The 14,163-nt window shown below is 41.9% G+C and overlaps 1 protein-coding gene across 4 annotated transcripts in view; it reads right to left on the reverse strand.

Moving 5' to 3' along the window:
- Positions 1–10,479, reverse strand: part of camsap2a (calmodulin regulated spectrin-associated protein family, member 2a) — a 94,237-nt gene extending 83,758 nt beyond the window's left edge. For all 4 annotated transcript variants that reach the window (XM_060941771.1, XM_060941770.1, XM_060941769.1 and 1 more), the window contains exons 1-2: positions 9,773–10,479; positions 2,172–2,431 (exon numbers count right to left, since the gene is read on the reverse strand). In XM_060941771.1, the coding sequence (XP_060797754.1) occupies positions 2,172–2,431; positions 9,773–9,914 (402 nt within the window). In that variant the 5' untranslated portion in view covers positions 9,915–10,479. The remainder of the gene's footprint in view (positions 1–2,171; positions 2,432–9,772) is intronic.
- Positions 10,480–14,163: the final 3,684 nt, after the last annotated feature.

The following is a 14,163-nucleotide window of genomic DNA, read 5'->3' on the forward strand; positions in this document are numbered from 1 at the left end:
AGATGAAACCAAAATAGAACTTTTTGGTAAAAACTCAACTTGTCGTGTTTGGAGGAGAAAGAATGCTGAGTTGCATCCAAAGAACACCATACCTACTGTGAAGCATGGGGGTGGAAACATCATGCTTTGGGGCTGTTTTTCTGCAAAGGGACCAGGACGACTGATCCGTGTAAAGGAAAGAATGAATGGGGCCATGTGTCGTGAGATTTTGAGTGAAAACTTCCTTCCATCAGCAAGGGCATTGAAGATGAAACGTGGCTGGGTCTTTCAGCATGACAATGATCCCAAACACACCGCCCGGGCAACGAAGGAGTGGCTTCGTAAGAAGCATTTCAAGGTCCTGGAGTGGCCTAGCCAGTCTCCAGATCTCAACCCCATAGAAAATCTTTGGAGGGAGTTGAAAGTCCGTGTTGCCCAGCGACAGCCCCAAAACATCACTGCTCTAGAGGAGATCTGCATGGAGGAATGGGCCAAAATACCAGCAACAGTGTGTGAAAACCTTGTGAAGACTTACAGAAAACGTTTGACCTCTGTCATTGCCAACAAAGGGTACATAACAAAGTATAGACCCCTTTCACATGACATCACCGCGCCGCAAGATTTTGTTAGGCGCCATATTGGAAGACCAAGTACATGCACTCACAATATAAAACAAAGTACAAGCGAGAGTAAAGTGACACGATGGATGATAATTCTGGGTATGTGAGTACATTACCAGTTGCAGAAAGGGCACGGTATGTGGAGAAACTGGCTGTGATTGATGGGTTTGACCCATATGATAAGACTCGCAGCAAGGGAGAATGGAAACATAAGGAGGACCGGACACCAATTCTGCCATCTGTTTGCTACCCAGACATTGTAAACTATTTGTTGTTTACACCCAGTGCCTACACTCAGTGTTCGAACTATGCCGATATTTTCGGGGGGCCCCTTTTTTTTCCCTTGGGGGTGTGTGTGCTTGCGCTTGTCTCGGAGCGCGGATCTCCAAACACATGAGAAGCCTCTCTTACGCACATATCACGCGGACTCCACACCTCCACACACGCATCGCGTCTGAAGTCATAACTCATCAGGGGAAATCGTGTCCGCATTGGCATGTTCAAAAAACAACCTCGCGTCAACAATGATACCACACGCAAGAAAAAAAAAAAACAGTCAGGCTACTCAACAACCAACCTGGCAGCAGCGAGCAAGCCCCAAACCATCCTAAATTATTATTATTATTATTATTAAATTGTAGAAGTCTGGGAGGCTTGCTCCTCATACAGTTATCAACTTGGGGCCACTTTAGCATGTTTTAAATCTGAATTTCTTGCGTTTGCTTACCTCAGTGTCCGCAGATCATGCACAGACTTATCCATTATATCCACAGTTTATTGCCAAGTCTCACACAGGTTTCTTTCAAGTCTACTGTTGGGCCAATAAATCATAAATAAAACAGCTCAGATTTGTTTGCTTAAGTCGTTTGCCACTCCACTTTATTCTCGTGGGTTCACATACCGCTGCCGTTATTATCCCCTTATCACGAGTTTGTTGGTCTTCCAAAATGGCGCAGGGTCTGTTTACTTCCGGTTTCGGGTGACGTCAGTGAAAGGGGTCTATAGAGATGAACTTTTGTTATTGACCAAATACTTATTTTCCACCATAATTTGCAAATAAATTCTTTAAAAATCAGACAATGTGATTTTCTGGATTTTTTTTTCTCATTTTGTCTCTCATAGTTGAGGTATACCTATGATGAAAATTACAGGCCTCTCTCATCTTTTTAAGTGGGAGAACTTGCACAATTGGTGACTGACTAAATACTTTTTTGCCCCACTGTAAGAAAGAATCCTGCCAAGTTTCGCGAAATTCCTCCAAAACTTGTAAGAGGAGTTGATTTCAGAAGGTAAGTACCCTTCCCAGGATGGACAGATGGACAGACGTACACCGCCACGACATAATCCTCCTTCGGGCCTTTCGGCCAGCGAGGGATAAAAACAATACAATCAATAGGCATGTTGTTAAAAATAGACTACAGTGTCATTCTGGTATTGCGTCTTGATACTGTATGTAGAAGGAAAGGTCTGTAGAAAACATTTTATATAAACATTTCTTGTGATCTCCACATTCACGGTATACAGCAGAAAAGCACACAAAGAGCACACTGTGAAAAGGAAATCATCTCTCACCATCTGGATTGGTCTCATGGAGAGGTCTCTCTCAGTGACCAGTCTCTCATGGACCGTCACATACAGGCCTTTCTGAGCCAGAGCTTGGATAACAGCGTCGTGGCCCAGCAGTGGTTTGGCAGCATCGCTTTTGAGGATCAGACTGCCCGCGCGACAGTACAGCTCGGCCGAGAGCAGCAGGTCGACCACCGGAGGCTTCACATGCTCCTGCTCATACTGATCTGTGTAAAACGGATCCTTCAGTTTGTCTGGGATGCTGTCTGGAGAGGCAAAGGAAGGGATACGATAAGGACAGATAAAAAACAAGTCAACATTACTACAGAAAAGAAAAGAACAATGTTATTCCTAATTCCATTATTAGTTCTGCAAGGATATCTGGATCCTGTGAAATGTCAACATTGAAAGAAATAACAGCACTGAACAGAACTGACCCAACAACAACAAACACCACCACCTCATAAGAGAGCCCGATACTTGTAAGAAAGATATCAATAACATCCAGGATTTGCTGTATTTATGTCCTGTTTTCACCATTGTACAATTAACAGTTATTCCATGAAATCAAGTTGTACATGACATGATGGCCGATAAAGCGTGTAACTATAAGGCGCGAGTCGGCTATGATCCGTGTATGACGAGATTGAGTGGAATAACCGTTTTATTCTATCCTCATTCACTGGATTTTGAGAAACAGAGCATTTTTATGTTTACTTTTCGCAAATTCGATAAATAAAAACTTTATATAAAACGTCCGACAAAATAATTTCTGCTTAGAATGTAAACAAACCGGCGAAATAACAGGAGCAATTTGAAAAATGCGATAATAATAATTCTTGAAAAAAAAAGATACATTCTTACCATCAATTACTTTTATTCCATGTTTTGTTGCGTTTTTATTTTTTGTATGGGTTTTGTTTTCAAATAGAGTTTTTATTTCATCTTCGGTTGGTTCAGCAACATGCTCCGCCATTTTGTTTTTCTCTACTCACGGTATATGAGCTGATATCCTAGTAGTAAAGTAGCCAATCAGAATTCACGATTGCTCATATCCGGTGAATGTGGATAGAATAATTAATTTTATTCTTTCAGCCACTGTATATTTTATTGTGGAGAGATTTATATATTTGTATCATATTTCAAAAGACAAAAAATTATATTTCATTGTCAATAATCGCTTGTTAATGCACTACCATTATGTTATTACACTACTATTGTACATAATAAGATTGGCATAAATATACAAAAAAGGCTATATTTTCTAAATAGCAAATTGTAAAATTGTCAAATAATTATGGGTTGTTTTACAATCAGGGTACAAAGTTTGTGTCACAGGGGTCCAAAATTCAAATAAAAAAAAAAACAACTATCAAATCTGCACTTTTGGAAATTAATACACATATGAACATAGGCATGTGTAATAGTTTGTATTATAACAAGATTAAGTGTAGCTTTAAGCAGGGCTGGGAGAAACAAATGAAGTGATTCTCAGAGAGGACATTTTTTTGACAACTCAGAATCCACTACTTCCATTGTGCTTTTAAATATAAGACTGTAAGCTTTGTGTTCGTTGTCTCTAATATTTATGTCCCAATATCTTGACCACATTTTAGGATGAAAATAATCATTTTAAATATCTCATCTCATCTCATTATCTCTAGCCGCTTTATCCTTCTACAGGGTCGCAGGCAAGCTGGAGCCTATCCCAGCTGACTATGGGCGAAAGGCGGGGTACACCCTGGACAAGTCGCCAGGTCATCACAGGGCTGACACATAGACACAGACAACCATTCACACTCACACTCACACCTACGGTCAATTTAGAGTCACCAGTTAACCTAACCTGCATGTCTTTGGACTGTGGGGGAAACCGGAGCACCCGGAGGAAACCCACGCGGACACGGGGAGAACATGCAAACTCCGCACAGAAAGGCCTTCGCCGGCCACGGGGCTCGAACCCGGACCTTCTTGCTGTGAGGCAACAGCGCTAACCACTACACCACCGTGCCGCCCCATTTTAAATATGTTATTTTATATTGAAAAATTAGCTGTCTCGGAGAGGACTTTTTTTTTGACACAATTACATACTAATTTGATCAAAATAGTCTGAAAACTTACTGGCATTCAACATTAAAACTTAACTATGTTTCCAATAATATGGAACCAAATATTTGTTTTATGGTATAAAGAATGATTTAAGTGCATCCCTTTTGGAGCTACCTGTGGTCAAAAAAGCACTTAAATTTCTAAATGACATGAGTAATTTTGCTAAATATGACATATATTGCCATACATTCACCAAAAATAGCGTTATCACCAAATTTTTTTTTTTTTGCATGGTAAATAGAGCTATCACAGGGCTACAATAAACAACCAAGTTTATTTAGTCAAGCCTTTTGATATTGAAGATAATAAGTGTTAAATGTGGGGCGGCACAGTGGTGTAGTGGTTAGCGCTGTCGCCTCACAGCAAGAAGGTCTGGGTTCGAGCCCTGTGGCTGGCGAGGGCCTTTCTGTGCGGAGTTTGCATGTTCTCCCCGTGTCCGCGTGGGTTTCCTCCGGGTGCTCCGGTTTCCCCCACAGTCCAAAGACATGCAGGTTAGGTTAACTGGTGACTCTAAATTGACCGTAGGTGTGAATGTGAATGGTTGTCTGTGTTTATGTGTCAGCCCTGTGATGACCTGGCGACTTGTCCAGGGTGTACCCCGCCTTTCGCCCGTAGTCAGCTGGGATAGGCTCCAGCTTGCCTGCGACCCTGTAGAAGGATAAAGCGGCTAGAGATAATGAGATGAGATGAGAAGTGTTAAATGTGATTTTTAGCTTGCAGACCCTGATTGTAAAACAACCCTTATTAAAGCTCTGAGGACAAAAGCCAGAGAAAATCTAGAAGGGTTTCATATTCAGGTTAATTCACAAGAACCTCTATAAGTTTAGAAGATACAGAGATGATGATTTTTTGTTCCCCAGTAATAATAAATAAAGAATAAAGCCAGCAAGGAGAGTTCACAGTGAGACAGGATGCTATTTGGGGCAGAGAATGAAAACAGTGATTATTCACTGTATGAACAAGGCAACACACATAGAGCATTACTATCCATCAAAACCCACCCATGAATAAAATGTAATATATTTTTGATTAAAAATCTAAACCGTTCATTCAAGTAGAAATGAGAAAGCTCAAGAACAATTAGTACATGATGAGGATCAAAGCTGAGAGAGGAAACACAAGTACATTTTACTCCATATCTTTACAGAGTAAAGACATAATTTGTGTACGATGGCATAGATTAAATGATCATGTTATTTATTTATAATATAGTTGGTAAGGATACTAGCCAGTCTCCATGACTGGTGCATTTCAAGTATCAACACAAAATGTATAACATTCCCACAAGAGTCAATTGGAAGTCATGGAATAATAAAACCCACACACATATCAGAGCTTATGTAGCTGGTACTAAACACACAAAACCCAAAACAATAGCTGGATCAGTCTGTGGTTCTGGGACCTTTCTGGCACCATACTGGCACTGCACTGGCACAACTGCCTGTCCTTAATCAGAGTTTAAGGACTGATAGGAAAGTTAATGCTGATTAAAACAGAAAGCTATCAGTATTAACTTTTTCAGCAGTTTGTGCTACAGGAGCTCTTCTGTGGGATTGGACCATACAGGCTCGCCTTCATGTCCCATGCGAATCACTAATCCTTCGACACCCATGACCCTGTCGCCGGCTCATCACCTATCCTTCCTTGGACCACTTTTGTGATATTTATTAGTTTGGTCCTGCATTTCCTTTCCTTCATATATAACATAACGCCTTTTATTTTTTTCGCGGTCCGGTTTCCATCAAATCCTGTGCTCTGATTGGCTGGCGAGCCAGTCCGTATCGTACGGTACGGACCCCAGTTACGGTCCCCAGTTACGGACCTCTGGCGACTCGCTCGTTCAGAACAACAACAAACATACTGTAGTAGCAATTTTTGTCAACATTTATCTTTTTTATAAGATTTATTTATAAGATTTTTATCAAAAATCTTATACATTTTTGCCAGCATTTCTCAGCATAATAGCATTAATTTTACATCATGGATATCGATAACGACAGTGTTCACAGCGAAAGTGAGTTTTACTACCCTGAGGAAGACAAAATAAAAGAAAACATTTCAGGAGAAAGCTAAAAACCTCTAACTTGCTAACGCCGAGCAAAAACATGGCTGAATCCCGAATTACTCAATTTTGTATAAATAGGGGACACAATAGGCAGCAAAATGTAGTTTTTTTTCCTGCCATGGAAGTGCTGAGGAGGAAGCAATTTGCATTACAGCTGTGAATGAGGATTCAAAATGGCGACTCGGCTCAGTTTTCCCTTTCGGGCGCTCTTGTTTTCTGTTAGAATTTGGTAAAGAAAAAAATTAAAATATTATTTACCAGCTTAAGGTCAGTCCGTATGGTGAAATACCGTGACCTCGGCCATGAATACTGACCTCAGCCCAGAGGGCCTTGCTCAGTACTTTTAAGACCTCAGTCACGGTACAACCCCGATTCCAAAAAAGTTGGGACAAAGTACAAATTGTAAATAAAAACGGAATGCAATGATGTGGAAGTTTCAAAATTCCATATTTTATTCAGAATAGAACATAGATGACATATCAAATGTTTAAACTGAGAAAATGTATCATTTAAAGAGAAAAATTAGGTGATTTTAAATTGCATGACAACAACACATCTCAAAAAAGTTGGGACAAGGCCATGTTTACCACTGTGAGACATCCCCTTTTCTCTTTACAACAGTCTGTAAACGTCTGGGGACTGAGGAGACAAGTTGCTCAAGTTTAGGGATAGGAATGTTAACCTATTCTTGTCTAATGTAGGATTCTAGTTGCTCAATTGTCTTAGGTCTTTTTCGTCATATCTTCCGTTTTATGATGCGCCAAATGTTTTCTGTGGGTGAAAGATCTGGACTGCAGGCTGGCCAGTTCAGTACCCGGACCCTTCTTCTACGCAGCCATGATGCTGTAATTGATGCAGTATGTGGTTTGGCATTGTCATGTTGGAAAATGCAAGGTCTTCCCTGAAAGAGATGTCGTCTGGATGGGAGCATATGTTGCTCTAGAACCTGGATATACCTTTCAGCATTGACGGTGTCTTTCCAGATGTGTAAGCTGCCCATGCCACACGCACTAATGCAACCCCATACCATCAGAGATGCAGGCTTCTGAACTGAGCGCTGATAACAACTCAGGTCGTCCTTCTCCTCTTTAGTCCGAATGATACGGCGTCCCTGATTTCCATAAAGAACTTCAGATTTTGATTCATCTGACCACAGAACAGTTTTCCACTTTGCCACAGTCCATTTTAAATGAGCCTTGGCCCAGAGAAGACGTCTGCGCTTCTGGATTGTGTTTAGATACGGCTTCTTCTTTGAACTATAGAGTTTTAGCTGGCAATGGCGGATGGCACGGTGAATTGAGTTCACAGATAATGTTCTCTGGAAATATTCCTGAGCCCATTTTGTGATTTCCAATACAGAAGCATGCCTGTATGTGATGCAGTGCCGTCTAAGGGCCCGAAGATCACGGGCACCCAGTATGGTTTTCCGGCCTTGACCCTTACACACAGAGATTCTTCCAGATTCTCTGAATCTTTTGATGATATTGTGCACTGTAGATGACGATATGTTCAAACTCTGCAATTTTACACTGTCGAACTCCTTTCTGATATTGCTCCACTATTTGTCGGCGCAGAATTAGGGGGATTGGTGATCCTCTTCCCATCTTTACTTCTGAGAGCCGCTGCCACTCCAAGATGCTCTTTTTATACCCAGTCATGTTAATGACCTATTGCCAGTTGACCTAATGAGTTGCAATTTGGTCCTCCAGCTGTTCCTTTTTTGTACCTTTAACTTTTCCAGCCTCTTATTGCCCCTGTCCCAACTTTTTTGAGATGTGTTGCTGTCATGAAATTTCAAATGAGCCAATATTTGGCATGAAATTTCAAAATGTCTCACTTTCAACATTTGATATGTTGTCTATGTTCTATTGTGAATACAATATCAGTTTTTGAGATTTGTAAATTATTGCATTCCGTTTTTATTTACAATTTGTACTTTGCCCCAACTTTTGGAATCGGGATTGTATATCACGATACGGACCTCCCAGCTGGTAGATAACATATATGTCTTCTCGCTTTCCGTTATTGTAGTTGGTCTTTCACGTTTCATTCGCACACTCACGTCCTCCATTTTTCTCTCCTGTTTCAAATTTGTATCCCACAATGCCTTGCACGAGCGGGGAAAGCCCACCACGTGATGCATGACATAGTATCTTGAATTGGGTCATGGTGAAGCAGGAAAAAATAGCAGAGAATTTCAGGCCCTAAATTCATAAAATTGGAAGTCTGTGATTCGAATTCAGTAGCTTTCAGTCCCTCCTCCTCATTATCTCTAGCCGCTCAGTTGGGACAACAGGGTCGCAGGTAAGCTGGAGCCTATCCCAGCTGACTACGGGCGAGAGGCGGGGTTCACCCTGGACAAGTCGCCAGGTCATCACAGGGCTGACACATAGACACAGACAACCATTCACACCCACATTCACACCTACGGTCAATTTAGAGTCACCAGTTAACCTACCCTGCATGTCTTTGGACTGTGGGGGAAACCGGATCACCCGGAGGAAACCCACGCGGACACGGGGAGAACATGCAAACTCTGCACAGAAAGGCCCTTGCCGGCCATGGGGCTCGAACCCAGACCTTCTTGCTGCGAGGCGACAGTGCTAACCACTACACCACCGTGTCGCCCTAGCTTTCAGTCCACTAAACAAAAATAATTGGGTGTCGGGGAAAATTCTTTTTATGACCTACACTTGAAAAATCTGAAATAGCTTTAATGCTGGTTAAAACAGAAAGGTGTCAGGATTAACTTTTTCAGCAGTTTGTGCTGCAGGAGCTCTTCTGTGGGATTGGACCATACAGGCTCGCCTTCGTGCCCCATGTGAATCAATGAGCCTTCGACAGTCATGACCCTGTTGCCGGTTCACTGGTTGTCCTTCCTCGGACCACTTTCGTTCAGTACTAACCACTGTATACCGGGAACACCCCACAAGACGGACCATTTTGGAGATGCTCAGACCCAGTCATCTAGTCCACCCATGCATACACACGTGTGTGTTATTATGCTGATTATGCTGGTGTCTGGGGCGGCACGATGGTGTAGTGGTTAGCGCTGGTGCCTCACAGCAAGAAGGTCCGGGTTCGAGCCCCGTGGCCTGTGCGGAGTTTGCATGTTCTCCAGGTTAGGTTAACTGGTGATCGTAGGTGTGAATGTGAGTGTGAATGGTTGTCTGTGTCTATGTGTCAGCCCTGTGATGACCTGGCGACTTGTCCAGGGTGTACCCCGCCTTTTGCCCGTAGTCAGCTGGGATAGGCTCCAGCTTGCCTGCGACCCTGTAGAGCAGGATAAAGTGGCTAGAGATGTTGAGATGAGATGATGGTGTCTATCAATTGTTTCTCAAAGCAAGGATGATCAAACAAAAGAAGAAGAAGAAAGGAATGATATGATATATGATATGATCGAGCCCAAGTCAAAGGAAAGGACGCCACCTACCTGTACCAAAGGCTTTGGCCACGAGCCAGGTGAGACTCGAGCGGATTTTCGCTCTGTTAAAATCATAATGCTCAAAAGATTTGATCGCGGGAACAATGAAAGTCTTTTTTTTCCAGGGGCTGGTCTGGCTCAGGTCCCCCATGTTCACACCCCGGGAGAGCGTCAGCACAGCAGCAGCGGGGCTTCACAGCTTCAACAAGGCGACAGATGATGACATCCTCCCGAAGGAATTCACCGCACCACTACTACTATTATTATTATTATTATTATTATTATTATTATTCCTGTATGATCCCTGTCTCGAACCTCATGTCCTGGCCGGACTCGGTCACAGGCTGGATTCCTCTGATCACAGGCAGGGTGAGATCCTGATCGATGGGGGAAAGAAGTGCGGTTACAGCCCTACAGTCCAGCTCCATCCATTCTCATCTGATCTCATCTGATCTGATCTGATCTGATCCCTGTGTGTGTTTGGACACGGCGAGCGGATCCCTCTCTCTTAAAGCAACACCGGATTGTCTGATTCACAACAAATAAACAAACACATTCACAAAACGCAGACGGAGTGAAGACGCGAACGAACTCGAAATGTCCTTTTATATCCAATCAGAGGCGCTGGAATGAATATATTTCCAGTATTCCTCCTCCTCCTCCTCCTCTTCCTCCTCCGCTCTGTTCATCCACACGCTTTTCTCGCCGTACCGTCTTTGATGAGATCTCTGAATGCGCATGCGCGGTCCGCCCAACATACCCACAGAGGGCATTAGTGGAACAGAAAGTGCCACTGGGAACACTGGGAAGAGACTACACACTGAGTTCTGGGCTGAATTTCTAGGTTTACACCTATTTGGGGCGTCGATCTCACACCAAGGAAGTCTGACAAGACCTTTGCAGATTGGTCACTGATTTTTTTCAAAGATTTTACCGTATATTAGCCTATTATGGTAAACAAAACGTGGTGATACATGGGCACAAGTGTTTTAGTAGGAAATACACCACTCGTGTTTTTCATAAGAGCTACACTACTGTTCAAAAGTTTGGGGTCACTTTGAAATGTCCTTATTTTTGAAAGAAAAGCACAGTTATTTTCAATGAAGATCACTTTAAACTAATCAGAAATCCACTCTATACATTGCTAATGCGGTAAATGACTATTCTAGCTGCAAATGTCTGGTTTTTGGTGCAATATCTCCATAGGTGTATAGAGGCCCATTTCCAGCAACTATCACTCCAGTGTTCTAATGGTACAATGTGTTTGCTCATTGCCTCAGAAGGCTAATGGATGATTAGAAAACCCTTGTACAATCATGTTAGCACAGCTGAAAACAGTTTAGCTCTTTAGAGAAGCTATAAAACTGACCTTCCTTTGAGCAGATTGAGTTTCTGGAGCATCACATTTGTGGGGTCGATTAAATGCTCAAAATGGCCAGAAAAATGTCTTGACTATATTTTCTATTCATTTTACAACTTATGGTGATAAATAAAAGTGTGACTTTTCATGGAAAACACAAAATTGTCTGGGTGACCCCAAACTTTTGAACGGTAGTGTACATCCAGGACATGGAGAACCAAACTGGGACATACATCTGTATATATGTCTTTCATGATGAAATCAGTGAATTGTTTTGATTGCATCCTTCGTGCAGCTGTGTAATATCCTGCATATATAATACATTTGCTAATGATAATGACAAAATTTTTCATTAATAAGTGTCAATTTAGCGATAAAAAAAGAATTGTTGTTTTCCGAATAGATGTGTTGAACAATATGTGAAACTACTTTCGAATTCAACTAACAAAAAGAGTATTAAAAACACATAATAGGTAAATGTTATATTCATTCATTCTATCCACATTCACTGGATATGAGCAATCGTCGCATGCTCTGACTGGCTACTCTATTACAAGGATATCAGCTCATATACCGAGAGTAGAGAAAAACAAAATGGCGGTGTTTTGCTGAACCAACCGAGGACGAAATAAAAACTCTGCTCGAAAACAAAATCCCAAAAATATACAAAAAAATTAGCAAAATATGGAATGAAAGTATTTGATGGTAAGAATGTATCTTTTTTTATTTTTCAAGAATTATTACTGTAGCATTTTTCTCAAATTGCTCCTGTCATTTCACCGGTTTGTTTACATTCGAAGCGGAAATTATTTTGTTGGACGTTTTATATAAAGTTTTTATTCATTGAATTTGCTAAAAATAACAATAAAATGCTCTGTTTCTCAAAATCCAGTGAATGTGGATCGAATAAAACAGTAATTCCACTCAATCTCGTCGTACATGGCTTATAGCCAACTCGGTGCTACATGTCTCATCAGCTATCAGCTCATGTACAACTCCATAACTGCTTAACCTGTGCAGGGTCGCAGGCATGCTGGAGCCTATCCCAGCTGACTATGGGCGAGAAGCGGGGTACACCCTGGACAAGTCGCCAGATCATTGCAGGGCTGACACATAGAGACAAACAACCATTCGCACTCATGGTCAATTTAGAGTCACCAGTTAACCTAACCTGCATGTCTTTGGACTGTGGGGGAAACCGGAGCACCCGGAGGAAACCCACGCAGACACAGGGAGAACATGCAAACTCCACACAGAAAGCCCTGTGGGCTTGAACCCAGAACCTTCTTGCTGTGAGGCAACAGTGCTAACCACTACACTACCATGCTGATATATATATATATATATATATATATATATATATATATATATATATACACACACCTGGTTCTTTTGTTAATGTTCTACTTGTATACTACTGCAAATTTACAAAATTGTTTTATTAATTAAATACTATATCTACAGTTGTAGACCTGGAGAAGGCATACGATAGAGTGCCGAGAGATGAGTTATGGTATTGTATGAGAAAGAGTGGTGTGAATGAGAAGTATATTAGAGTGGTGCAAGACATGTATGAGAACAGTGAAACAGCAGTGAGGTGTGCAGTTGGAACGACTGAATGGTTCAAGGTGAAGGTGGGACTCCATTAAGGATCTGCTTTGAGTCCTTTTTTGTTTGCCATAGTGATGGATAGCTTGACGGACGAAGTGAGGCAAGAGTCACCATGGAACATGATGTTTGCGGATGATATTGGAATATGTGATGAAAGTAGAAAGGAGGTTGACCTGGGTTTGGAGAGATGGAGGTATGCATTGGAACGAAGAGGAATGAAGGTGAGCAGGAGCAAAACGGAATACATGTGGATCAATGAGAATGGGAATGAGAGTGTAGTGAAGATGCAAGGAGCAGACGTAAAGAAAGTTGGTGAATTCAAGTACCTGGGGTCAACTGTGCAGGAAAATGGGGGCTGCAATAGTGAGGTGAGAAAGAGAGTGCAGGCAGGGTGGAGCAGTTGGAGAAAGATTCTGGGAGTCATTTGTGATAGGAAAGTCCCAGCAAAAGTGAAAGGTAAGAAGTATAAGAGAATTGGCTATAGTGAGACCAGCTATGATGTATGGATTGGAGACTGTAACCTTAACAAAGAGACAGGAGGCAAAGTTAGAGGTGGCGGAGTTGAGGATGTTAAGGTTTGCGATGGGAGTGACAAGGCTGGACAGGATAAGGAACGAGTACATCAGAGGGACAGCACATGTGGAGAGCTTGGGAATTAAGCTAAGAGAGATGAGACTGAGATGATATGGGCACATCCTGAGAAGAGATGCAGAGCATGTGGGAAGGAGAATGTTGAGGATGGAGCTGCCAGACAAACAAAAACGAGGAAGGCCAAAGAGGAGGTACATGGATGTGGTGAGAGAGGACATGAAAGTGGCAGGTGTGGTAGAGAAGGATGCGGAAGACAGGGAGCAATGGAGACGAAAGATCCGCTGTGGCGACCCCTAATCAGGAGCAGCCAGAAGAAGAAGAAGAAGATCTACAGTGGTGCTTGAAAGTTTGTGAACCCTTTAGAATGTTCTATATTTCTGCATAAATATGACTTAAAACATAATCAGATTTTCACACAAGTCCTAAAAGTAGATAAAGAGAACCCAGTTGAACAAATGAGACAAAAATATTATACTTGGTCATTTATTTATTGAGGAAAATGATCCAATATTAAATATCTGTGAGTGGCAAAAGTATGTGAACCTCTAGAATTAGCAGTTAAGTTGAAGGTGAAATTAGAGTCAGGTGTTTTAAATCAATGGAATGACAATCAGGTGTGAGTGGGCACCCTGTTTTATTTAAAGAACAGGGATCTATCAAAGTCTGATCTTCATAACACGTTTGTAGAAGTGTATCATGGCACAAACAAAGGAGATTTCTGAGGACCTCAGAAAAAGCGCATCAGGCTGGAAAAGGTTACAAAACCATCTCTAAAGAGTTTGGACTCCACCAATCCACAGTCAGACAGATTGTGTACAAATGGAGGAAATTCAAGACC

Source organism: Neoarius graeffei, chromosome 15 (genome assembly GCF_027579695.1).
Source record: "Neoarius graeffei isolate fNeoGra1 chromosome 15, fNeoGra1.pri, whole genome shotgun sequence".
NCBI lineage: Eukaryota > Metazoa > Chordata > Actinopteri > Siluriformes > Ariidae > Neoarius > Neoarius graeffei.